General features: G+C 37.4%; 3 protein-coding genes across 4 annotated transcripts in view; all 3 read left to right on the top strand.

Moving 5' to 3' along the window:
* LOC145238216 (N-acetyllactosaminide beta-1,3-N-acetylglucosaminyltransferase 4-like) overlaps positions 1 to 9,952 on the top strand; it is a 49,133-nt gene extending 39,181 nt beyond the window's left edge. The window contains exons 2-5 of the mRNA XM_080101320.1: positions 5,371 to 5,522; positions 6,411 to 6,616; positions 8,002 to 8,227; positions 8,682 to 9,952. Of these exons, the coding sequence (XP_079957446.1) occupies positions 5,371 to 5,522; positions 6,411 to 6,616; positions 8,002 to 8,227; positions 8,682 to 9,276 (1,179 nt within the window). The 3' untranslated portion in view covers positions 9,277 to 9,952. The remainder of the gene's footprint in view (positions 1 to 5,370; positions 5,523 to 6,410; positions 6,617 to 8,001; positions 8,228 to 8,681) is intronic.
* A 139-nt stretch (positions 9,953 to 10,091) lies between these two features.
* Positions 10,092 to 14,911, top strand: LOC145238217 (lactosylceramide 1,3-N-acetyl-beta-D-glucosaminyltransferase-like). Of its 2 annotated transcripts, XM_080101322.1 has the most exons (6): positions 10,092 to 10,207; positions 10,593 to 10,741; positions 11,284 to 11,393; positions 12,060 to 12,241; positions 13,233 to 13,455; positions 14,120 to 14,911. In XM_080101322.1, exons 3-6 carry the CDS (start codon positions 11,314 to 11,316, stop codon positions 14,646 to 14,648), a joined length of 1,014 nt encoding a protein of 337 aa, XP_079957448.1. In that variant the 5' UTR covers positions 10,092 to 10,207; positions 10,593 to 10,741; positions 11,284 to 11,313; the 3' UTR covers positions 14,649 to 14,911. The 2 variants fall into 2 exon arrangements, with proteins under 2 accessions (XP_079957448.1, XP_079957447.1); XM_080101321.1 differs by lacking the exon at positions 10,593 to 10,741.
* Positions 14,912 to 16,012: 1,101 nt separating this feature from the next.
* Positions 16,013 to 23,261, top strand: LOC145238480 (beta-1,3-galactosyltransferase 5-like). Its single transcript, XM_080101675.1, has 5 exons — positions 16,013 to 16,117; positions 16,232 to 16,340; positions 17,124 to 17,302; positions 20,960 to 21,185; positions 21,603 to 23,261. Exons 2-5 carry the CDS (start codon positions 16,252 to 16,254, stop codon positions 22,213 to 22,215), a joined length of 1,107 nt encoding a protein of 368 aa, XP_079957801.1. The 5' UTR covers positions 16,013 to 16,117; positions 16,232 to 16,251; the 3' UTR covers positions 22,216 to 23,261.
* Positions 23,262 to 26,643: the final 3,382 nt, after the last annotated feature.

Below are 26,643 nucleotides of genomic sequence, written 5' to 3'. Positions count from 1 at the left end.
TAAACTAAGAGTAATAATCTCGCGGAAGAAGCAAGTAAATACATTAAATTCTTCTCTGCCAGTTTCTCATCACCAAGCAACGCTTAAACATATTTGATTTTTGCTAATGTTTGAGTTTGGTTAAAGTCGGGATTTTCCTGAACGCTAACACATTACACAAAAAATCAAACCCTGCCATACTGGTCGAGAATTTAGTTTCGTGTGTTTTGAAAACGGTTCACTCTTTTTTGATTCAAACAAACCTCCAGGGTTGAATTGTTCGCGATAATTCTTTCTCCCAAGGCGCGTTTGGTTGCGAATTTTTGTTCCTCTATGTCGAGGGGAGATATGAGTTATGGAAGTACAATGGCAAACATTTGTTTAAGGTCCACCACGCCCGCGTCTTGGCTCGGTCCTTGACAAATGAGATTTCCACGGTAATTGAGACACGAGTTGAAAGGAAATTCATGTCAAGCTCTCCAACTTGGATAAAGTTGTTTTGTTATGAATTTTTTCGGCAGTTAAAGTTTTTTGGCAAGATTGAAAACAATTTGAAAGGCGCCTATTGGATAATTGTTTTAACTGTTTGATCAAACTTAAAAAGTAATCTAAACAATCTTTCTTTAGCTGTGTAAATATTGAGTATGAGAGCAATCTTATAATTGTTATTTTACCAAGCGTAGCTAAACTTAATTTTTCTGGTTCATTTATAATGTTTTTTGGAGGCAAATATTAACCTGTTTTTAACAAATTTGTGCTTCCTGTTGGTACAGATGTATAGTCTCAGGTTTACCTCACATGAACAGCTCAGAATGATGTATTGGGGGTGTCAGATTGGCAAACACTCGTCTATTGGCGCATCCGCCTTATTTTGACCCTTCGAGCAACGGCCGACTATGGTGTATTTCATTTGTCTGCAATGCACACTAAATGAGTGTATAAGTTAGTACCGTTTAGATTGTAACGAAGAGTTTGTCACACGTATAATGTTATCAGTTAATTGAATTGACTAGATAGTATAATGTTAAAAATACCTTGATGTTCAATGCAGGCAAGTATTTCTAGACAACTTCCAAGAATTTCAAGCATTCGTGTCGCGAAAAGCCACAAAACCCGAAAGTTTCGATACGAGGTATGTGATCCAATGCGTTGGACATCACGAAACTGTTGTGAGACATAAACCAGGCGTAGAAGACGATAAACGTCACTTAAAAAGTTGTTTTGAGACTAAGACACAAGCCAGACTCAGAGTAGCCTATAAAGGCTTTGCTTGAGGGTATCACTCCGTCAGATCTATTATGAATTTGAATACGTTGAAAATTTGCAGCTAGGAAACTGTAAGCATAACAAGCGCATTTCAATGTCCGGTTTGTATTTCTAAGACACAAATTTAAAAGTAACTATATGGAATAATATTTTGAAGGATTTGACCACGCCTATTATGCTGAAACTTTATTGTTTCCATCTGTTGTCGATATTATTCAAGCATATAACGCGTATTAGTTATGTTTGTTACTAAGACGAATATCACAATGGTTAAGTTTTTGTGGTTTAACGTTTGACTTTTGTGCTTACTAAAAACAATCTCTTTATGAGACAGGCATACTCTCGCCCGTTTGCGATATTGGAATGTTAAACAACGAGTCTTCTATATATGTTTTGTTTACATGTGAGTCTGCTCGCTGCATTGTTGTTGTTTGTTCTTTTGTGTACTATATACGGGGTTAGTTTCCATTCCTGCCCCGCATTCATGCTTGTTTGTTTTTGTAGCAAACTGGATGGAAATAAAAAAATACACATAAGTCAAAGGAAGGTAGAATTATATAAAAGCAGAGAATGTCCGTTGACAAGCCTGTTTATAGGGCCAGCAGAGCAAAGGATATATTTGGTTTTTGTACAAATCAATGAAATGTGTGTTGAAATCAAATCAGATTTTCTTCAAATGATTGTTATACCAGCACAACCAGACAACACAGTGTACAAATTTCGCACGAGGCCATATGCGATTCTTTACGTAACGTACGTTTTATGAGTTGTTTTGTATTACGGTTTCTCTTTCAGAAGACTTAGTAGGCTTTATGCGCTCGCTTTAATGAAGAAACCATGTATAACGAGCTCAAGCCTTGGTCTCTATCATTTGGCAGTCGCAAACTGTGTCCTTAAGGTTCTGCTGACTGGTGTTATCGCCGATCAGCAGCTTCATGCCACTTTCTAATTTAGTAAGGTTCTCGTGCACTTTTTAAACTTATCGCATTATTCCACAAGCGACAGCCTTGAAAACCTTTTATGAATATTTTTGTTTGTGTGGAAGAATCACCCATAGGGTGATAGAGTTCAATTTCGAAAAATATAGTTCAATTTCGAAAAACTCGGTATTTGAATAAATGGAATATAATTATCAATTTAATTTTGACAGAAACTTGGTGTGCGATTTCAGTGTTACGGAATGGCGAACGATTTGAGGTAGGCCTAGGTTTTGAAAGCCAATCACCTGTACGGAAATTCTGAGTAATGTTAAGTCTGACCAAACAATTTTCCAACCACTGGGAATGTTTTGTCACCATATCGTTTTTGATGAAGGCTATAGAGTCATAATAAAGTGGTCATAATTGTGGGTATTCTTATGCTTGTAAAACATACTTACCAACCTGTGCCCTAAAAACTCGCCTTGGTCCACCCTTGACGTTCTGACTCCGCTTGTTTATAGTCCAGTACGAATAACGACCATTTGATGTAATGAGTCATCAACTCTAATTTGTTTGTTTGAGTCACTGAACCGGAGATTTACACGTCACGTGACAAGGCAACAGGAAGACGCGTTGCCGTTTGGCTTCGTCATCACAAAATCATTTTTGCTAGTGGTGAATGTTTGCAGTACAGTAAAAATGTTCGTAGTGGCATAGAGGTAAATACGTCAAAATTTTTGTCAGTTACCCGACAGGGCCTTAAAAAGTCGCGGAGCAGAACAAAAGCTACAACGATAGTGAAATATAAATGAATATTAAGTTCGTTTTAGCCTTTGATTTAGTTTTGGTATTGGGTATGCAGTTAATCATGCAGGTTTAAAAACAGAATAAAAGATGTATTTTTTCCGTTTTCTGCATGTTGCGTTTATTAATCGTTGCACCGCCATTGCTTATGTGTACGTCTAGTTCTTGAGCTTTTCCACCTAAATTTGTCTACGGTTACAGCTTTCAAACGTAACCCTTCTGGATGCCATAGCATATGACAAAAACCCTAGTACACAAACCAACGCAAATAATGAAAGGGGTGCCTGAAAACCACAATCAAAAACCAATAGCTTCAACAAGGATTAGTGAGAGCATCCTTGGTCGGCATTAAGCCCTAAGAGTGGTAAATCAGACCACTGACAAGTGCGTAAACAAAGCAACACCTTTAATTTAGCCCCACTTCAGCAGCTTCCGTACTTGTGACGCACTGGTAATAAAAGTCTATTAATCAAAAACCATTTACGCGCAGAACATAACCATCACAAATCATTTACGCGTAGCACATATGTATATTTGATTTTGGTCTATTAGGTTTCGGTTGAAACCAATTCCGAGCTTTTTTCTTTCAATTCGTTCTCCACGGTTTTGAAACATTTGTGTTAAAGTAGTCAACTTGAGGATCAGTCTCTTATTTCTGCTGAAATCAAGACAATTATGTCTTTTGTATTACTTAATATTTTTAGACCAATGCTGAAAATGTTTTCAGTGTATTAACCTTTAAACTTTCTTTTATGTAAAATACTGTTGTCAGCTTCAATGTATGCCTTTTCATCGCACTACCCAAATTCAATTCATGCTTCGTTGAGTGTTGTTTGAGTTGTGTGAGCTAAATCAAACAACTTTGGAGCTCCTAGACCGTATTCCGGCTGGTGTCTGCTTCATGTCTTTTGTCAATCGATGACAGTCAGCGATGGAAGATAGATTTTAGGACAGATTTTCAGAAGCATGTGGAATGTCATTTAAATGGTTCTTAAGCCAGTGGAAATGAATGTTAAAATCTAGTTAAAGCACTGACAGATTTGTTTTAGTCCAGAAATGACAATGTGATGTTTAGCGTTATCATTGTGAATTGTCTTCCAGCTGGTACAACTTCGGTTGTAAATGGAAATTTGGTTTGCTTTCTGTTGAGTTTGACGCAGTAATCCCAATACGCTTACATTTGAAAAACGCATTTTTTCGAAAACCATACGATTACCCTTTCATAAGCGTCGAAAGCGTTCAGGGACATGCCCCTCATGTTGATGTTTTTTCATGCTAATGTTTCGGGTAAGCTAGTTTTTCTATTAACGTTCAGCAATTTTTGGCTTCAGGAAAATACAAAAATCAGGCGTTCAATTTTTGGTGTGAAAGACCTTGCAAAACTATGCGTACACCCTAACTGGCTTGCACCCGTAATTTATTGACGTTTAGATGATGGCAGCGTCATTTCCGACTATTTACACACTGTATCAAAATTAATAAATGTTGACTGTAATATATACCCAGGTACAAGTTTATGCCTTCTTTTATTCAAACACAAGGATGACTAAATAATGTAAATCAATTCCATCCGAAGAAACTTGAATCTTTAGGGTTGTTTCCAGTTTTTCACACTCGAAGTCTGTAAAACCATAACATCATGTTCATGGAAATTTTACGACAGGAAGTTTCAAGCAATGTCAGTTGACAACCGCACTATTTGTCATGCCGTGTTTTAGCTAGAGAACACGAATTTTGACAATGTTGCCACGTTTGAAGATCGATATTTGCATAGACTTAAGATCTGATTTAAACTCGTTTCATAATGAACGTAACCTAACTGAATAAAGCCAGGTATCATGAGACGAGAGCATTGTACTTTATTTATTTCATATTTTTGCGTTTTTATTCTGAGGGACCATTGTAAGCTTGTACGGTTCGTGGCATATGTCAAGTTACAGTGTTCAGTCGTTTATAGGTCGTAATTAATGCACCATGTAACCGCCCAACTATTTCTGCTTACCAGACAGTAGTTAGTATACGTTCAGTTGCATTCGGGATGTAACTTTGCGGCTTATTGTGTACACAATAGTTTGAAATATACTGCTTGTGGAAACCAGACCCGAGCATTATTTTGTTACTCTTGAACGGGTGATGTAACGTGCTTGTTTGACACTAGTTTTAAAATATTTAGTGTTTGCGAAGATTGGTTATAGAATAAACCCAACTTCAACAGTTTTCGCAAATGGTTCGTCACAGACTGCAGCTTCCTGAACAGTCAGACAAACTTTGGAAATGATTTATCTACACGCCTAAAATTTTAGTATCATTGAATAAATAATACTAACTGTGCTTTAGCCACCACTTATTTCTCAGTTTTTCTTTACACTTTTAGTGAATTGTTTTCGCTTTTTTATTGCAGGTGTTATTTATACCAGTATGCTTAAACGTGCTGTGCACAGTCATGAATCTATTGACGAAGATTCGTTTGGCTATCGTGTTTCTTATCTGCACAATGTCTTCGTTTATTTATTGGATGCAAATGGCACATTTACTGGGATCACAGCGAGTAGGGTAAGTCAACTCTTGTTTAAGTAGTCGGAAAGTACCAAGCTCCACCCCATTATGTAGAATACATCAGAGAGAACATTATGTAGTTTTGAAATAGGGGGAACCAAGCAACTTTTATCAGCTGTTAAGTAGAGCACTTTTTAACGAGAAATAAAAACCCTCGTCATAATGACTGATGGGTTGCAATAAATTTGCTTGCGTTTTAAGTTTATTGAAGGCCTGCACAAAATGATGCGTTATCAAAAGTTTTGCCGATCTAGGTATAAAGATTTATTGCAACCCATCAGTCATACGCGAACTGGTGTATGTAAACTCTCGTTTAGAACAAGCGCAACGTGTTTACATGTGTAAAACGGAACCAGTTACTTCTGTCACGTTTTGTTTTCACTGTGATGGTACATAATGCGTTGTAGGGATGGGATTTATTCAAAACGTGCTCTTGCCTTGTTCCTATTTGTGTTATCATTCATGTGCAAAGTTGTTTTTCGAAAAAGCTAAGTTTTAATCTTATTTAACACTAAGCCTCCATACCAAATATTAGTCGACGTTTTAACGAGTTTTTGCGACGTAAGTCATACAATCTTGCCTGGCTTATCCTGGACTAACGCTGCTGGTCATAGGTGCACAGGCCAGAGTTGTTAGTCGGGCTGAGTTCCAGCTTAAGTTTCAACAAAATAGGCAAGATCTGCATGCTCAGCATCATTTTTACCAATTTTTGTGCCTGATTTGGACTTCGTTTTTTTAAATCATGTTCAGATCCGAATTTCATGCACGCTTAAAACTCTCACACTAACATCCTCATGGTGTTCATTTTTATAGCCTGTGCCAATTGGACGGCGTGTTATTGATCAACCAAGCAAAATACAACCACTTTTGTCGTTTTTGGTGCAGAGTTTTGGAACTTCAGCAGTTGAGGAACAGAAGAACAGTGAACGCATCTTCTGCTCTTGTGAAGCTGCACGACCGCCTAACATACGATTTTGACGAAAAGCTTATCGGCTATAACTTTGTTCGTCCAACCTTTCAATTTCTTTTAGAACCGCGTAACCTACATACACAAAATTGTGTGGACGACAGGTGTAAGCAAATGCATTCCAGTAAGTCAAACTAAAATATGTCATTAACTTATGTATAGATTAAATACTGTAATAGACACTTGTTTCTATAAGAGGTTATTAGTGCATGGTTTGTCTAGCGTAAACCTACCTGAAAAGAAGGTTGCTAAACAAACTCTTGGATAATAGCTAACCGGTACCGGCAAATGTTGTTCAAATAAAAAACAAAGTGCAAAACACTTCAAATGTTTAATTAGTCCATGAATAATATTTCCCCTCCAAACAACCACTCTGTGTTATGGCCTACGTTATTGCAAGTTTAATTAATGAATGGGGAAAAAAAGTGACTTGCGCATACGGTTTGTGTAATTTACAATTTCACATGGACAGGAGGGGTCGGCAAATAACCTGTGTTGTGGTATAGTAGTCCACTATTTGCTGCTACAACATAGCTTCGCGAAGGGAAGCGTGTTTACTGGTTTTAATGACACCACCGAACAATAAGACCCTACACTGCGTGGTACAAAGCCTGCTATAACCTTCGTACTACGTTGCATCGTTGCTGATTTATTTAGGCTTAAGTAATCAAACCACAGTAACATTTACTGACAAAAGTAATTTCCTGAAGGAATTTGCTCGCTTAGTGACGTGAACACTGACGTAAATGCACACATAAAAAAATCTCATTGTCAACATGTACATTAGGTTCATGGATATGCTACGCTCGCCTTTGTTCTTGGAGTTTGCCTAACGTTGGACGACACAAATTATACAAAGTTCTGCATACTGTGTGACAATTCCCTAATGTTCATTACAGTTTTGTATTACGTTTTTTTATTTGATGCCAATGTTTTAAAGTGATGATATCCTAAATTACCGAAGCCAATCACGTATTACATTTTAGTTGATTTTTTCTCTTTGGGACTTTGTTAAATTAAATTAAGTTTACCCCATATTGAAATTCTGCAGAAAATTTAACCCTGACTCGTTTTTTCTCGGTGGAAACTTAATGGGTTAAACTCGAATTAGGTCGTCAATTACAAAGTTGTAAACAAATTTATTACCCGATGATTCAACATATTTGCGCATGTTCAGGCAGCTTGAAGGTCCACTCATTGCCAATATAACACATTCAGTCATTTTCCCGTGTACCTGAGGTAAAAATCGAGCAAAACACAGAGAGATTTGTTTAAAAAGACACAAAATATGATCAAGACGAAATGCTTCGTAAACTTAAAAGGTCATGACGAAATGACGCATAAATCGAATACTCGGTATCAGTGAGTTTTACTTATGACTTCACTTTTGTTTAGGATTTTTATATGTAGCTTATGTAAATGTGCGCTCATCAAAATCACCAACAAACAAATATCACAAAACTGAAGGAAAAAGCAACGAAGGGTTTTCAATTTTATTGTATTGAACAGACGTATCGTGGTGCATGGTTAATTTCGTGAAATCCAAAGCCAGTCACCAAGAACATCGCAACGATATTCGCCGGACGTGGGCGCACAAACTCTACCTTAATGGATCACGTATGGAAACGGTATTTATTGTGGGAATGTCCCGAAATGTGACGACAGAGATGCTGTTAAGGCAGGAACATGAGATGTACGGGGATATTTTGCAGTACGACGGACCAGATGACTATAAGTAAGACTAAGTTACGAGCTATCGTCAGTACAACGAGCTGTGATAGATTATCTTGCTATATGCTTAATTAATCCTAAGAAAAATGCTAACAGTTTATTACGAAAACGCAAACTACGTTTATTAATGGCTCAACATAATTGCATTATTTTTTATGATTGTGAAGTATAGGTAAACTGTTAAAAGGTGTTATTGTTTGGCCAGTCCGTTTTAACCCGCGAGCCGTAGCTACTAATCCCTGAAACATGGAAACTTGTTTCTTATAAACTACCCTATAAAGTGTTTGGCATCAAGAAGCGAGCATGTATTTTTGCTATGTTGAGATAGTTTACTTCATATCACCGATAGTTCATTTATTTAGCGTGTACCTATTAGTTTTCTGAAAACCACATTCGGGTTCAATTTGTAAACGAACATTCGGGTTCAATAGGTGCAAAACATATTATTATTATCTTAGATACGTTCCCTTAAAAACCATGGCGGGAATGCAATGGGCGGTGGACAACCTCCCCTCGAACCACTACTACTCGTCAGGCGACGATGACGTCATGGTTGTGGTCGAACGCCTGAAGAACATTATGGATTTTTACATAAACATTACGGAGTTTGAAGACTGGGCCGAATTTCCAATCATATGCACCTACAGAACTATGGAATTTGCAAGGCCGTATCGAAATAGTACAGGCAGATATAAACAGTGGTATATTGCTGAAAGCGAATACAAGTGGCCGTTTTATCCACGAGGCTGCTTTGGTGGATTTTACTCGACAAGCATTCGAGTAGTCAAGCAACTTTTGGCTGCGGCTCGCACCACACCTTACTTGCGAGTAGACGATGTATGGATAACCGGGGTCCTGCGGGTAAAACTCGGTATGCCTGACAATATGGTGATCGAACCACCAGAAAAGATAGCTTTTCACGGAGTTGGACAACTTGTATCAAAACTTGCGGCCAAGGAAAAAGCGAAAAACGGAACAACAAAGGCGAAAAATGGCACCGTGAAGGCCGGCAAAGTAAAGTATTTTGCCATTAAGCCCAATACCGAAATGTGATTCTTATTTTGTATCGTTTTTCGAACTTACCAACTCGTGATGTATCTCAGGTGCACAAAAGTCATATCACTTATTTATGGAACTTGTTGTTATTTTGTTCACAAACTAGTTGTTCAAGTAGTCCAAAATTACTCTGGTTCAATTTTGTTGACTCTGCTTCCATTGTTTGTATCTTTAATGCACGGCTTCTGTAGGTGCAGATTTAGAAAGTATGCCAACCAATTGTAACATAAGTTGCAGACTTAGAACGTAGACGTTGCAATTGTTGGCTTGTCGTAAATGCACATTTAATACTATTTTTTTCTTTACCTGTTTGGCAATATTGGCTTGATGAATTCGATCATACACGAAGTAATTTCAGTGCCAATAAAGTGTGCAGTAATATCAACTCCCCAAAAGTCCTGAAGTAGTGGCTCGAATTGGTTTAAAACAGAAATACAGTAATACTTTGTTGTACAAATTTTACATGACTCTTTATTTATTTTTAACTTGTGTTAAAGCCCCTGTTTACGTTCCTGCTACAAACTGTATTTTGTTACGAGCTGTCCTCAAGTGCCCGAATAACACTAGCCTTGATATCACACGTGTGCTCAGAGCAAACTTTGCACCCTGTAATTTTATCGTTTGTAATTTCTTCTAACTTATTGCTAGCTAAGCACTTGAAAAGCACGCAAAATGTCACGTGTGTTTGCTGTCTATCCAAAGGCTTTACCTAAAAATAATCATCGTACAATCCCTCGGTGGTGTTTTAAAAGGGTGTGACGTGTGTTTGGTATGGCCTCGTTTGCGTGATGCTGTGATATGTTGCACAATGCTTACTAACTTAACGCTTAAATAAGTTACACTTGGTTACTTACGCACTAATGCTTGAAAATTCGTACCGGTTGTCGAACTTCAAGCTTGTGGTACACTAAAGAACCCCAAGTCTATGGTGAGTATTGTTACATGTTTACAACACAAAACATGAATTAAAAAAGGAAATTTTTAATTTGTAATAGGGGATAGTGATTTTGTTAACTGACTGACAGTATCAAAAAAAAAGTTTTATAGCAGCATTTGACACCAAGCCCTAAACCAGTGGTTATGAACCTTTCATGGACCTTGACCCCCTAAAAGTAACTTTCGGGCCTCGTGGCCCCCTTTAAGTAACCACGTAATACCTCGTAAATCGCAAATTAATTCCAAGGTCGATAAAGTGTGGAGAATTGGGTAGTAATTTCGGCTTCAAACATGTCAATTGGATTAAACAACAAACCGTACTGGACATATTTCCAGGCATTCAGTTTTAGTGTACCTGGATCAAACGAAATGTTTAGAAATACCTCGGGAACTTCAGGATTTCCTGCTGAGCTAATGAAATTAGGAAGAAAACGGCCCTTGTATGAAACAGGAAGAAAAGGAAACGTGTACAACACACCTTTCATGCTGGAATACCGGCATCTCAAAATAGTAGCCTGTCGCATAGGTGTGTGCTGTCTGCGTTGGGGTCGGGTAACCTTTTTTCATGTCACGCCATTAGACGCCATGCTGCACCCTTTGGTTCCGCTAAATTCACGTGAAAACGTTATGGACTAATTTAAACGCACATTACCTCTCAAGCATTACTCATCCATATTTTGTACTGCTTTTTCTCTTTAGTTGCAATAACTGTGTTTCACTTTTTTAGTGTAGGACGTTAGTAAGTAATTTAGCCTAATTGAGATGTGAGAGCCTTTGGTAACGTTAACGACGGCAATTGGGTTAATTTCAACACTTAAATCAGTTGCGTACAGGTTCAAACTATGTAAGGCAGGGGTGGGCAACCTGCGGCCCGCGACCTGACAATATGCAGCGAGAATCAAATGCGAATTTTACTTGTAGTAAGGCATTTTTGGTATGCAACGAAGTAAAATCACCTTGTGCCATATAAAGGTGCGGCCCGCGATCTAATTATTGCAATTGTATTTGGCCCCACAGTGACAAAGGTTGCCCACCCCTGATGTAGGGTAATCGACTTCCTTTTGATAGCTTTGTAGGTTTGGTGTCTTTGCAAAGAAAATGCGAGTGAGGTTACAATTTCTGCTTTTCGGAATCTTTTTCATGTCGCTGCTGATGGTTTGGATGCAAATATTTAAAAGGTAGAAGTTTGCATATTAATACTTATTGTTACTGCTAAGCTAAGTCATCAGTGGAGCAACTAGAAATGGTATAAATCAGCATTTTTAATCCGCTAATGTTAACGGTCGTCTAAGGGTTGTTACGTAGGTGTTAGAGTTTCAAAAATGTAAGTTCGTTTTAGTTACAGACTTTTTTGTTAAAAAGTGTTAAAAAAGTACAAAAAAAAGTAAAAAGTGTGTAAAAAAAATTTGTTAAAAAGTACAAATATCAAATGTTTTGTGTTAGGTGTTGTATTTGTATCAATATGTTTAAACGTATATACACAGTGGTGGGATACATTTTGTTTGTCAGCCGGTTCTATCACAAAAGTCATAAAAACACGTGAGCTAATCAGATCTCAAAAATCGGTGTATCAGATATCAGAAGATGCAAAAATTCATTGACAGTGATCAGTACTTGTAACTCAAAAAATCTCAATTTTTTTTTGAGATTCGCTGATCCCAAAAAAATTTGTCAGAAGGTTCTATAGAACTGGTGCGAACCACCTGAATCACATCACTGTATATACATGTATATACAAAACTGAGACAAAAAACACCCGAAAATTATTCATTTTTCAATACAACATTGTCATCTTGTTTTAACAACTTTGAATGTTGTAACAAAAACTTGCACTTATTTGGCAGCGGACTGCACGATTCACGTATTTTGTTAATTGCTCGTGACTTTTCGGTGCCCAAATACAGCTTTGACGAGAGCTCCCTTTCGGAATTAACTCCATTTTCAAGACCTCGATTTCGATTTATTTTGGAACCTTCGGTTCTGAAACGCAAGAAATGCCATGGTGCAGGATGCAACCTTCAACAAAGTAGGTTGGAAAGAATTAGATTATACGAAAATGGCTTCCGTTTTGTAATGTATGTTATGAAGGACATTTCTAAGGCAGTTTGGTGTATAAGTATGCATATAAACAAATTACTACCATAAATTCTGCAAAATAGGCTCTGGTACAGTGGTTCTCAACGGTAAACCATCGAAAGTAGCCTGGTTAGCCAGAAAATACCTTTCATGATGGAGTTTAATTCATAGTTTGGCCTTAAATGCTGGGTTCTTTAAATGTGCACTTTAGAGTAAGAGATTAAGTAGGCCTATTTCTGCTCTAGACCTAATATTAAAAAAAGAGGGCAAAATAGTTGCAGCATTTTACCATGTCATGAAGTGCAATCAAAACAGTGTCTATAACAAGCCACCATGTCAAAGCATACCACACCCGTTGTCGCTATTCATTTGCTCCACCTTTGTTTTCGCTCCAATGCCTTTCTTAAAATCTCCGATCAAGTGGTATGTGTTCCGTGGGTTGGGTCAAATCCTAATTGATTCGTTCATGCTTTGTTCTGATATTTGGTGTTTGTGGTGGGTTTAATAGCACAATAAATGAAGATCGGGACCTATAGAAAAACTCCTTTTCTGGCTTTTTTGCGAGTGGTATTGAAAGACGGGGGTCCAACCTGCTGACTTAGCTTCTCTTTGTATTTTGCCACGTCATGAAATTTAAGCTGAGTATTTCGCTCGGTGAAACAGTTGTAGCAACACATTTGCACTAAATATTTACATTGATACAGTTACACATCCTTGCGATCAATTAGAGGCCGCAATTGGTGGATAAACGCGTTGCGGCTACATTGTTCATCACAACGTGTGAATATGAAAAGTGATTAGGTGGTCTCAAATGCCTTGAATTTATATCACCACTAATTCTTTTCTTACGGGTATCATTATTTATTAGATTATTGCTTCAGCGTTTTATATGCAGTTTTTGATAATGTTTATTTATCGGCGCAAATTATATGTGCTTTCAGAAACGCATTGGACGATGGTAAACTTCATAAAATCCAAAGCGAACAACTTCAAAAACCGCGCCGACATTCGCCGCACGTGGGCGTCCACGAGCTGGTATAACGGCGCAGCACTGAAGACTGTGTTTGTGGTCGCCAACCCTAAACCTGAGTTCGCTTCCCGGCTTTTACTTGAATCGGAAACATTCGGTGACATTCTCCAGTTTGACGGACCAGATGACTATAGGTAAGGTGATTTCCTCATTCGTTTGTACACCACAATTCGTTTTAGATATAATGGTAAACAATTACAGAAAACTTTAAGGGCGGTGCAGCTGGAGGCATGACTAACAATTGCTGCTTTTTTGTTTAGTTTGTCTTAGTTTGTCCCGAGCTTTTTTAAAAGTAAACGGCGCAAAACCTACTTACCTTAAGTTGTATGCTTATGAAATTAAAAAATCCAACAGTATAAAAACATAAAATGTTTGAAACAATGAGCATATCGCCTTAACCCCAATGGTATGGAGAAAGAAGCTTGGTATGGAGAAAGTGGTTTGGTGAAAAATCTAAGTAGTTTACGTCTGGTCGCACAAAGCTGACATAACTCGGGGCATGCGTTACGCAAATTCTTGAATCTGTTTTTAACTCCAAACCTTACCTTAAATATTCTTGTGACCCATGTTTGTTTTTGGGATTTATGTTCTGCTGTTTCATGAACCAAGGCTGTGCTATTTAGCAATTTGACATGGCTGCCTATTAATACTGTACAAATCCTGCGGACTTTGACGCAGGGTTAATCTAATTCGTATACATTTGCCAACATTATAAACTTTTAAAGTGAGCAGTTAGGTGACAAAAAGTGTACAAGTACTGACTCCATTTAAAAGTTTTCTATTTTTCAATTGTCTAAGGTATGTTCCACTGAAAACCTTGGCCGGTATGCAGTGGGCCAGTGAAAACCTTCCTACCGAAAACTACTTCTATTCATCCGGAGACGATGACTTCATGTTAAACGTTGGTCGACTAGTAACCGTGCTTGAAATAACAAGAAAAAACTTACTACAGTTTAATTGGCCGGAATTTCCAATCGTGTGCACTTACAAAATTTTACCAAGCCACAAGCCAACAAGAGTGAAAGACGGACCTTTACAAAAGTGGTACATTTCAAATCACGAGTACAAATGGCCATACTACCCAAAATCCTGCCATGGTGGATTTTACACCATAAGCATGAGCGTTGTCAAACAATTATTTCAAGTGTCCAGAACTGAACGATACCTTCGTGTCGATGATGTGTGGATAACCGGTATTCTAAGAGTTAAGATCGGAATGCCAAATGATATGGTACTTAAACCTCTGATTCCTGTGGCTTTTCATAAGTTTGGTGGCCTAGCATCAGACCCTATTTCATCGGAAAACAAAATTCAGTGGGTAACTTGAAATAGTTGCTCATGGAGGCTTTAACACATGAGACCATGTGCATTACACCGTAGCAGTGAAACCCTTTTTGTAAAGCGTAATTGAATCAAGACATTCAAGTTATATTGCGTTATAAAGCAATCATGGAAATCTTTGGTCCAATTTCGGTTTCAGTTCTCTCACTTCGTTAATTAAGTTGTTTGTATTTTGTACAGCCTTTGTCAATGTGTTTTCTTCACGTGTTTAGGCTTTTTAAGCGCTACCGATGATACAAAAAACTTTAATACAACAACGAATATTTTGTCGTTCTGTTTAGTTCAGGGTTGAATCAAAAGAGTTCGTTACCGGGCCGTATAATTTTTTAGGTTAAATGCTAAATATTTTACCCATGTATCCCGGGGATTATAAACTAATTAAAGCGGTTTCATTGCTAAATATTTGTAGTTTTTGGAAGACCTTTCCGTGATAAAATTTCACTTTCAAAAACAGTCCGCAGTGCAAAAAAGGTTGCCGACACCTGCTGCTGTAGGCTATTGTCCTTTGATTCTTGTTTGATCAGTTTTTCACGCAAAAAACAGACATAGGCTATATATTTTGTCACAGAACAGTTTTGGTTTCTTGTCCACAGAACAGCAACGCTTACTGAAAAAGAAAATCTACTAACACCTAACTCACATCAGCCGCACAATTAGCTAATTTGTGATAGGTGGCGCAGGAACTTTGCGCTACCTATCGAAAATTAGCTAAATGTGCGGCTGATGTGAGTTTTATGGTGTAAGTAGCTCTACTACTGTCAAAAGCGTGCAGATTTTTTAAAACGTAAAACGTTCCAGTGATTAAAAAGCAAAGAAAAAACCCCTTGTAATCAGTGCAAAATGCACACGCATAACCAGTCAACCGAACAGGATACTTTGACGCAGCACGCTTTGTATAAATTCAGCTAAGCGGGATACTTGGAAGCAGCACACCTTGTAGGAATTCAACTGAGTGGACTAACTGCAGTACCAAAAGCAGTGCGTTTTGCAAATTTTTAATAGGATCCTAGTATAGTGGCAGTTATGGCAAGGTTAGCAAATGTATGAACAAAATGACTAAACTTGGAGAAGAGTGGATGTCAAAGGCTTTTTGTAAAGCACAGTTGTAAATAAAAAGTAAATCAAATTACAAAAATCACATTTATTTAGCAATTCCTGATCGCCATTAAAGCTCCACACGAGGGTGGTAACAGTTACGGTTGATTAGTCACACTGCCCTTTACCCTTTGTTATCAATTCGACCGCACATGCGTTTAGCAGTTCGTCTAAAATCGACCTGCTTCTGGGTGAAAAAGGTAAAATTCTACCGAAAAGCTACGCAAAAGTCAGTTTATGTATGTCACGCCTTAGAGAGGTGTATTTGTAATCAGAATCAGTCATGTTGTTCTAACTTTATTAGTAGGAAGTATGCAGAATTATATTCCATCATAAAAGATCGCATTTTGCTTGTGTTTTGTAAGTGTAACCTAAAATTTAAGCGATTGTACATTTAGAAAAGTCTTAAAAGTCAGCGTTTACATTAGCATCATGGTTACTAATGTTTACATAAACCTTTTATTGTCATTGTAGGGTGGTAGGGATCCACTGAAATGAGACATTTCCGAAAAGTTCGGGTTCTTTTAGCCGCCTGTGTCATATTTACGACAACCTACATTGCATTTCTACAGCCAGGACATACGTAAGTATAGCTTAAACAACAATGTGCTGTTGTACCGCTTGTCTTTTGGCACACGATTTGTCGCATTAAGAGGGTTCGGAATTTAATGCTGTTATCCAACAGATTTAACAGTGATAAAGTTAGCGTATACTTTAGGTTACAACAGGGCCCCAACATATATTTTTGCTATCACAATGTTGTATTAAACGCTTTACATGTGAAGTATATTCTATCACAGCTTAGATGAAAAAAAAAACAGAACAAAGTTATGTTTGAAAATAACACTTTCAATTCTGACAGTAGTGTTTCAACGTGCACAAAGCCGGTGTCGTGCTGAATGCCACACAACGCAACGGCTTTGTATACCTCATAAATTCCATTGTACTGGTGAAAGCTAGGAGGCAGGACCGTACATAAACACATTTCCTAAATCGCTTAAACATCCAAAATACCTAGAAAAAATCGTCCAGAGCTGCTCTGAAATATTTTGTTTACTGTTTCGGTTTCATTAAACCGTCGTGAACATCTTTCTATGACTCAGAATTAGTTGTCATGCATCAGCAAAATTGTGTGGTATTACACACAACCTAGATAGGCCTAATCCATATTTCTCGTTTTGCCAAATGATCGTGTATTTGCCGGTTGATACTTGAGTCGTAAATCGTACTACGTTCAAGATTGTCAAGCAAATACTGCTGAATAAATTGGTATACAGCACGAATAAGAAAACAATAGGCAAAAATATTTTTTGACAAAAGTTACCAATACATTTGCCCTTCCACAACTGCAATTATGTTTTTTCAGCAAATGGTTGGTTGACAAATCTAGCGGCACCGGCAAAATTCAACCAGTATTTCGCACTTACAACTTTGACGAGAACGATACGGATTCAAACTTCGAAAGACCTAAGTTTAAATTCCTCAAGGAACCGAAAAACCTCCTTCCAATCCAATGTGATTCCAATCTATGTGCCGAAGTTACAAGTAGGTTGCAGTAATTATGATAAGACAAAAATATTTTGTGCTCAAAACATAGGCACAGTTTCTCGTTATATGCAGAAGTATAAGTTTGGATTGGTTTCTGATTTCATCTTGTTCATGTCACCCCCAATTTTGCTTGAAATGTACAACTTACTTTATCACACATTTGCCAGTAGACTGAATACAGTTTTAACAGGGGTTTTTACCAAGGTCGGAAAACGTTTTATTTCCTTTGATTTTCTAGTCAACCATCTCTTTGGACCCAACCACTGTATACATTATTACGCCGATGCATAAACTGCTTGTGTGTTCAACATCTTAAAAGCCATGCCTTAAAAGTATTGTCCTATGAACGATGATAAGATAATATGAATCTTACGTCTATTTGGGCAGTTATTGTCATCATTAAACTTTCAACCATGTTTTGTTGCAGCAAAAGCAAGGTGTATGTAGTTTTACCATCAAGTAAATACTGCCAAGCAATGTACCTGCGTTTGCGCTTGGCTGGAAAGCATGCGGTTGGATAAGCACTAGCGTTAAAGGCTTTCACCATTTCTAGAAAAAGTAGTTTGTTTCGCTTCACCTACCGTTAACAATGTGTCAGAAAACGAAAACATTTGAAAAGCATATAAGATCCCATATGTGTGTGCAAAACAAGCACTGATCATGAATGCGATTTAGTTTGTCGAAACGTACCTTGAAATATAACGTCCTAAAAACAATTCTAGCACGCTTAAAACGTCATGTTACGGTTGATCTCACGTGAAACAATGCGTCATAATGATCTAACTTTGGATTGGGGTGCCAGTATTACAACAAAAGGCCTGCGAATTTGACCTCAATGTTGACACAGTCCCTATACGCTATGAATCACATGTTGTTTTTTATCATTAAAAAAATTGCCATAGTAGGAGAAATAAATTCACAGTAAGGTAAACACGTTAAAAACAAATAAGCTATTGCTGAACGGCATAATATTAAGTTAAAATACATTTGCCAGAAGAGCTCTATAAACTTGATGTTAAAAAAAGTTTAACACGCAAAAGTAAAACAAACTGGGGTAGAACAAATGCCACGGAAAGTACAGAGGCAACCTGATTCAAATGGGGTTTTTTAGTGGGTGCAAAGTCAGAATGAACTTCTGAAGTAGAAAGAGTTACTGCGAAAACTCCCGACATTCAGTCTTTTGCGCTTAAGACTACACTGTTCGTAATACGATCTCACTGTTTGGATAGCGGTTTACAGAAAACAGCAAAATCAATAATGTAACGCGATTTTATTCTTCTAAACGTTTTGTAAATCAATTTTTTCACATATATTTGCGTTGGATGACATGTAGCGTGATCCACAATATTCCCGAATTTGAAGTTTGTATTTTTTGTGCTCATCAGCGTAGCTCCAAAATTGTCTTGTATATTAGGAAACTTTAATTCAGTGGGGTTTCGTATCTCATCACGATTAAATTATCAAACAGATACTTAAATCCAAAAATGCCCGCTGTTTCCGAGTTTTAAGCCGAAGTCTATTTATATTCATGCAAACATGAAATATTAGGTCAGTGGTTCTCAAACTTTTTTTTTGTTGCGACGCCTCTGGAAAAGTTTTCTGGACTTGCGACGCACCAGCAAATAAAAGTTAATGAAGAAACTTATTATTAAAGTTGTATTTATTGATATAACAACAAAAAGCCACGAAATGAAAATATTCTGCGACGCCCTAGGAAAATTGAAAGTTTGAGAACTACTGCATTGTGTAAATAAAGTTTGGCTGTCTCGTTGATCTCCAGTTTGTAAAATCACTTGTTTCGTAAAAACACGCCCTACGCCTAGCGTTAGCAAAAAGGGTATTGGACAAAATTTGTTTGGCACTTCCCAAAATGTCCGGCTGCCTTTTGCATTTTAATTCTGCCAATTTTAACTTTGGCCAAAGAGAGGGCGTTTTGGAGCTAGTCGTATTTAGGGTAGTTGTTGTGGTCGGTCGCAGTGAATGGCCTTGAATGTGAAATTTTTGACATTTAATTTTTCTCATATTTGACCGCTAACGATATGGGCGTAGATTTATCTTTCTATGTCTTGTGTTCCGTGAAGAAGAAGCGCACTCAATTAACTGCAAATGGGGTGCAACGTTTGTATAAAACTTAACACAATGGCCTTTTTATTGAGAAAAAGAATATAAGCGGTGGCTTTGTCGCCCCATATTTTACCATCAGGTGTGACTGAGCCTTGGACTAATGCCATGGCAACGGCAAAACACCTCAAAACGATGTTGTAAAATGTAAACGCCTATTTTTAAACGCAAAGCTGTCACAAGACTGCTCAAGTACGTACTCAGATCTCACGTGATCAGCTAGTCTAAATCGGGAGTTTTACGTCTGATCCCCCAACATTTGTGCACCCAATTGTTTTTTGTCCGATGTTTTTAGAAGTATTCTTAGTCAGTATATATTATATGAATGTTAAAAAACATTTAGCAAAACGATAGCTCAATTCAAGTTTTAAAATGTCCCTGAATAAACATTTAGAATTGAACAAAAGCACTTAAGAGGACACCACAAAAAATCCTTTAGTACCCTCTACCCTCTATATAATACCCTCTTGATTGAGCCGAGATATTGACACTCTTGCAGCTGCTTCTTTGGATAAGCTGGTCTTTGTGAAAGAATTTACGGCTTGTTTTTTGGGCGAAAGATGCTCTCCAACTGCGATGTATTGAGCGCCACAAAATTCTCAGTGGTTTTGGATTACACTTTCTTTAGAAATTGTTCTACCGAAGCGAACGTGAAGTTTATATTGGGGTTTACGGACACATTTTTAAGTTTTCAAACGGAAACCGTTTCAAAACAGTTTATCGAGTTTAAAACTACAATTTCTAAAATTCCGAACAAATGTTTTAAATTATATGTTATTGATCCATGTTTTTATTTGCGCATTATATCCTTTGTAAATGCTTCGAACACTATAAATTAAACAGCATTTTACAGCAAATACTTGCATTTATCGTGTCGTGTTTTTTACAGGATGTGACCGGTTATTGCTAAACAAATTCGTTTTTGTCAGTGAATGACAAAAGTGGTAAAGCCCAAACAAATAAAGGAAATTTGAATGTAAATTTTGATCACCAAAACTTGCAACAAAAAGGTTGAGTTGGATTGGTGCGTCGATTTAAACGAACGATACTTTCTTATTCAGTTGAACCGCATAAATTTATCGCAAAATGAATTGCTTTGGTGACACGCGTTATAATTTAACCGAAACACTGTTACTGACACTTTTTCGGGTTTATCTGTCGCACAGATTCTTGATTTTATGACTTTGTAAAATTGTTTACACCAAAATTGCAAGTCAAGTAACAGTTACAGTCAAGAGTACTCTAACAAGGTTACCGTAAACCGGAATTGAGTATCAAGACACTAAACAATTAAACAATCTGCCTTTGGTACACTATTTACGGTTTTGAATAATCTGATCAAAAAATCAGAGCCAGTATTTGGGTGATAAACACGTTTCGACAAGCTATTGTCATTATCAGGTCATCAAAATAAAACAACAGGCACCACAATCTGCCTTTATTATTGTGTAAAAATATATCCAATAGAAAATTTAAAGGTGTTTGTAAAACAAGTGGAGTACAGCGCAAAAAAACTCGATGTTTTATCCGCAGATGTATCGTGGACGATGGTGAGCTTTATTAAGTCCAAGTCGGACCATTTTCAACATCGGGAGCAAATGCGGGCGATGTGGCAAAAAAATCATTTGTACAAAAAAGGCAGATTTCTGGTGGTTTTCGTGGTAGCGAGGTCAAATGACAGCAAGAATGCGGCTCTGCTTAACGAGGAACATGAAAGACATCATGATATACTGCAAATGGACGGGCCTGACGAGTATAGGTTAGTTTTGTTAAGTTTCATGGTGTGTGTTTAATTATAACGGAAGTGTAGTGCATTTAGCTCCATGCAAAAGTAAGATCTCAATGTTTCTTCTGTTGTCCTAATGTGTGTGTCGTAGTTAAGCTCAATAGTTAGGCCCTATCCCTTAAGCAAATTATTTAACATCGATGTAATAACCCTATAAAATCAAAAGTGATGTTTTTTAACGACACAAACCTCTAAAAAAGGGTTTAACCAAAACATATCAAACTATGTTTTTGCCACTGCGCCATGGCGCCACCAGTGGTATTGTACGTGGCAAAGTTGGTACTCGTGTTTTGTGATGGACGTACTTTGTTTGTTTTTTTGTCTTTTTTGTAAAAAAAAATCTTGACAACTACATGCAAAAATCATGTAACACATGTATTGCATATGTAGGTACGTTCCATTAAAAACGCTTGCGGGAATGCAGTGGGCTACCGAACACCTTCCCCAATCGTATCTTTATTCCTCGGGGGACGACGACTTTACAATATATCCCGAAACATTGTACACTGCCATCGAAAACGCCTTGGAATCAAAACTAACGAACAAATGGCCGTCTAACCCGATCATATGCAGCTACCGTGCAGTAGAAAATACCTCACCATACCGCAATAAAACAGGGCCGTACAAAAAGTGGTATATAAGCGCTGATGAATATAAATGGCCGTTCTATCCTAAGTTTTGCCTAGGTGGATTTTACACCACTGGAATGGACGTTATTGCCCAATTGAACGTGTTGTCACGGACTCAACGCTATTTGCGAGTGGACGATGTGTGGCTGACGGGTATTTTGCGCCAAAGGATGGGAATGCCAAACGGAATGGTCATTGTGCTTAAAGAGCCGGTGGCCGTGCACGGTCAGGGAAAGACTCTTCAACAGATTGTTGAAGGTGAAAAAAAACGAAAAGTTAGTAAGGAAAGATCAAAGAAGAATATTCAAAATAGCATGGGAGCGATAAAGATTATTGCTGATGGAATTACAAAATGGGGAAACCCGTCACAATAGAATTTCAGTATCTTGTATGTGATTCCACAACTTAAGGGTGGGAACAAGCTGCAGTAAGGCGTTTCTACAAAAGAACCCTCAAGAACGTGAAACTGCAACAAACGAAATTTCGACTGCGAAATTCTTTTACTCACGCAACAAGCCAAATTAAGACGAAAGACCAGAAACTTGTTTTTCCTGACTTTGAAAAATCACGACATGCAAAATTGGGTATTTTAAAAAATTGCTTTCACGTATGATGCTCTGTTGCAACCCAAAAGCCTGGAGTTCAACATTTTTTGGTATAATTTTTCTTCAGTGTAGCGTTGCTTACGACAAGCTATTGGATCGCTCCTTTCTGTATTTTTTACCTTTGTGTAACGTGTTTTTGTGTAAAAAGTACTTTCAGTATTTTTTATTTATCAAACTCTTCGTAAATCAATCGTAAGAAAACACTGTAATCATGTCATTTAAACTCAGAGCAATTACAAAAGCATTTTAATAGAATTGTTACTCTATGCTTTTATAACCAAAGTATACTTCCGATTACTTAAGGGCACCAAATGAATTACAACGGCACCTTCGGGCTAAAATTATAAAATAAAACAATTGATCTCGTCAATAGGCCATGATTATTTGATATGAGCCTTATGTATGATTGTTTTTTTGCATGCCAAATACGTTCGCTTCAGTTGCATAACATTTTTCACACACACGAGTGTACACATTATTATTTATTTCATCAAATAAACCGATTTTATTTCATCAAATAAATGCACAACGCTTTCGAATTCGCTTTGTCTAAATAAAAATGTACCAATCTTTTTGACATATATACGATTGCTAGAAAATACGTGTTGTCTACGTAATACTGCTTGTCAGCTTGCATTAACCATTTTTCATTTTTGTTTGTTTGTGAAAATTGTGAGACTTCCTTTTTTGTTGATTTGACTATGCATTTTTACGCTCATTGGGACTTGTAGCGTGCTTTTAGCTTTCTTTGTCAAAAACAGTTTCTTATTCGTTTTCTTTGTCCTTTTGTTTTCTTTGAAAAAAAAACGAAGAAATTTAAGCGTTGTACCATGAAAAAATAGAATAGAATAGCTCAATCAAAATATCTGATGCAAATAACAACAGCACCTAAGGAATTCAAAGACCACTGACCTCAAAGAGTCAAACAAGAGTTTGCAATCATCTCATGTAGTTAATACACTGTGTAAAATCATGTTTTAACTGCTTTGTACATAATGCAGCTACATACCATAAACTTAAGTTGCTTTCGGCATCCTTAAGCCTGTATTCTGGCCGCGGCTTTATTGCATATATGTTGCTAATCCCACAATCTGTCATGCTTGAGGGACTTTCTTATATATGCTCAAGGGACCAAAGCATTCAGCATTCCTCCCTTGCGGCGCTAATGGAACGAACGCTGGTCTTATCAAGGCGTCAGAAAGGATGTTTCGCGGTACGCAGCTCAGGTTTTGTCGACAGCTGACGCGTTTGTGCAGTAAAGACCTGTTTGAGCTGCATGGATTATATGATGTCGAATTTAGTGTTGCAAGGATCTATTAAGTGTAGAGGCTATGTGTGTTGAAATAAAGCTTGTTTGTAGTCATTGGTTTTCGAGTCAAATTCAAGCTTCTGTTTTACTGTTGGCTTAAAATGGAGCCAACATTGTTCAAACCATGTATAGATGTTGTGCAACAACAATCATTCAATATGTTTAAATTAACCCGAACATGTAATGCTCTTAATTTTGTGGTGGCTTCTTGTTTTTACTGAGATAGTGTTTAACTACATTCGCTCGCTAATCTATTACTCTTTCTGCAATTGGTTCATTATTTTAATTGGTTTTATGTAACGAAACACCTTTGGATTTGACTTCACCAAAGTTTTTCGGAAATAGTTATTTCATTCTTAATGTTAAGTGTGGGAGTCGTTACCGTAATAAGCTACCGGTGACTTTGTCAGTTAATCGCTGACTGTTTTATGCTTCCGCAAATTGTTTTGCAAAACATTAGGTAGCCTTTTATCATTAATTGGTAGGCGTATCGTTTTGCGTGAATTCCCGTGTACAACCGACCACAGCCGCATGAGTGGAAAACGCGTGATGGCAGCTACTTGTGTATTTTCATACGTTTGCGTCAGCGGATGAATCAATCCGCGTCAGATTTCGTCAGCTCTATCACCAATCAGGTTTCGGAAATTCCAATCATTCAATATTTAGAAGATTGGTGGTGTTACCACGTACATTAGTATGTGCGGATTGTAAAAGTCCAGACAGGACTGCGAAATTGATAACGACAAGACGCTTGCCAGATGCTTGATGTGTTTAACGAGGCGCGCAAAATAAACACGAAGTCAATTATTAGAAATATTAGAAAAATCAAAGCTCCTTTTATTGCAACTTATATAAAAGCGTACGTTTACACCGTGGGTTGACACTTGACAACCCTTGACACGCGTGTTAAGGTAAACGCACGACAGTATGCTAAAATTTTTACAGTATGGCAATCGATTTGTGAGTTCATATTTTAGTTAGTACTTTTTGATACAATTGAAACCATTCCATTGGCTATTTTCAACTGCTGGCCAAGACCTTTGTTACACACAAAAATATTTAGACAAGTCATTACTATTTAGATTTAGGCATAGCAAGCATTGACAGGAAGCGGTAAAGACTGGTTTTATGTGGAAGAGTCTGTTATGAAAACAATCTCCTTATATTTGTGTTTTGAAATGTGGGTTTTTACTGTTTGAGGAAATTTGTTGCATTTTTTACAAATAAGGACGAAACACCACCATTCTGTACTAACAGCCAGGTAGATAAACTTATGTTTTCATGTCAAACGAGTAGAGTACGACTTCGCGTGACGTCATAAATGATTCGGTTGATTCGGTCGAATTTTTTCGGCAAAACCGCCGAATATTCGGTTTCGGCCGAATCGAAATTTCGCCGATTCGGTACATCACTCATAATAACCAATTCGTACTGAAAACTGAATTAGTTGTTATTCGTTTGTCAGTTGAATTTTACAATTGCAAGTGAAGTTATTGATGCTTTAAGTTTAATATTATATTGGTCGAAGGAAGCTAATCGCATTTCTAACTTGGTCATGTGCTTTCGAGAAAATAATAGACAAGGAAATAGAAATGAGACTCTGATATAAACACATTACATTATGGCAGACGTTGGAAAGGCTGTGAGATAAACCGCATCCTGTTAAATTCATGTAGTGGGTTTTCTCTATTGAACGGTTTTGTAAGTTTGAGCTTCCGTGTGGCTGTTTTGCATTTTCGACGTTTTAATAGAGACAGCGTATAGTCGAATCATGTACCAACGATAAAGGGCACTGAAAAATGTGCGTTTTGAGATATGACATTCGTTGTGATAATATTCGGTAATTTGATCGTCCAAAAAGCTTTTAAACGCATAAATGCAAATCGTTCTATATTCAGCTATTTGGTTTAGGACAGAAGCGATACCTTTAGCTTCGTTTTATTAAAGACCCAATTTTGCCCCAAACCACTTTATGTACTGTGTGGTAAATAACTTCTATTTAATGCCACTTTTAAAATGCAATATGCGTTGTTTAATGCCCAGTGTGTGGTAAAAATATTACAATGCCACCTTAATAAAAGCGGGTATTATATTTAAATCCGTGTTTGTCGGGTGGTTTTCGAAGCAATTTGTCTCATGAATATGAATTTATTGGCAACGCTTGATTTCCCAAAGGCAATTGGATTAAACACAATGAAAGCTTACAAGTGGCACCACTGGGCATAGAAACAAAGTCATACAGATTCATGTAAGTCTAAACAACCGGTTGGAAAAGGAAATGTGTGGTCACATACACATTGCATCAACTTGTTTACCACAGTTCATTGAATAAATATCGCAAACTATAGATTCTAACCGGAACTTTAGTTTCCGCATAATTTGTTAATGATTTGCAACATTTCATGATAGTGAAGCCAGTTTTTTGTGACTTGTGACCACCAACAAATTTGTCTAAAGTTTAAGCCTAGGAAAAATTTTCGGTTAGCAAGACAGTCACTGATTTCTGTGGCAAGGAATACCACTAGAAATGCAATAGGCATAAACGAGCTGTACCCGCCGCTGCATTCAATCGATCAATTTGCGCATTTCCGCTTTCTTTAGCTTGGAAGGCAGACCAAGTAAGCAGCGTTCTCTTCCCATTGTTCGAAGGGAAGTACGTAACTGTGTAGTGTGTATACTCGAACTTCCACGCTGTGACGGGTCCTGTTGTTTCTGCAACCTTTATTCGTTTTACCTTAACATGTATTAGTCATACAAACTGCCAAGTGCATTAAATGTATTGCTCAAAACTTGAAGTCAGCCAATAAGTATAACAAGGAGATGCCAGCTTTGCGATCAGAAACAGCACTGTTGTCATTTACTTGCAGTGATGAATGGGTTTATTGGAG

This window comes from Phallusia mammillata, chromosome 7 (assembly GCF_965637545.1).
Source record: "Phallusia mammillata chromosome 7, kaPhaMamm4.hap1.1, whole genome shotgun sequence".
Classification (NCBI taxonomy): domain Eukaryota; kingdom Metazoa; phylum Chordata; class Ascidiacea; order Phlebobranchia; family Ascidiidae; genus Phallusia; species Phallusia mammillata.
This window is presented reverse-complemented; position numbering and strand designations above follow the sequence as displayed.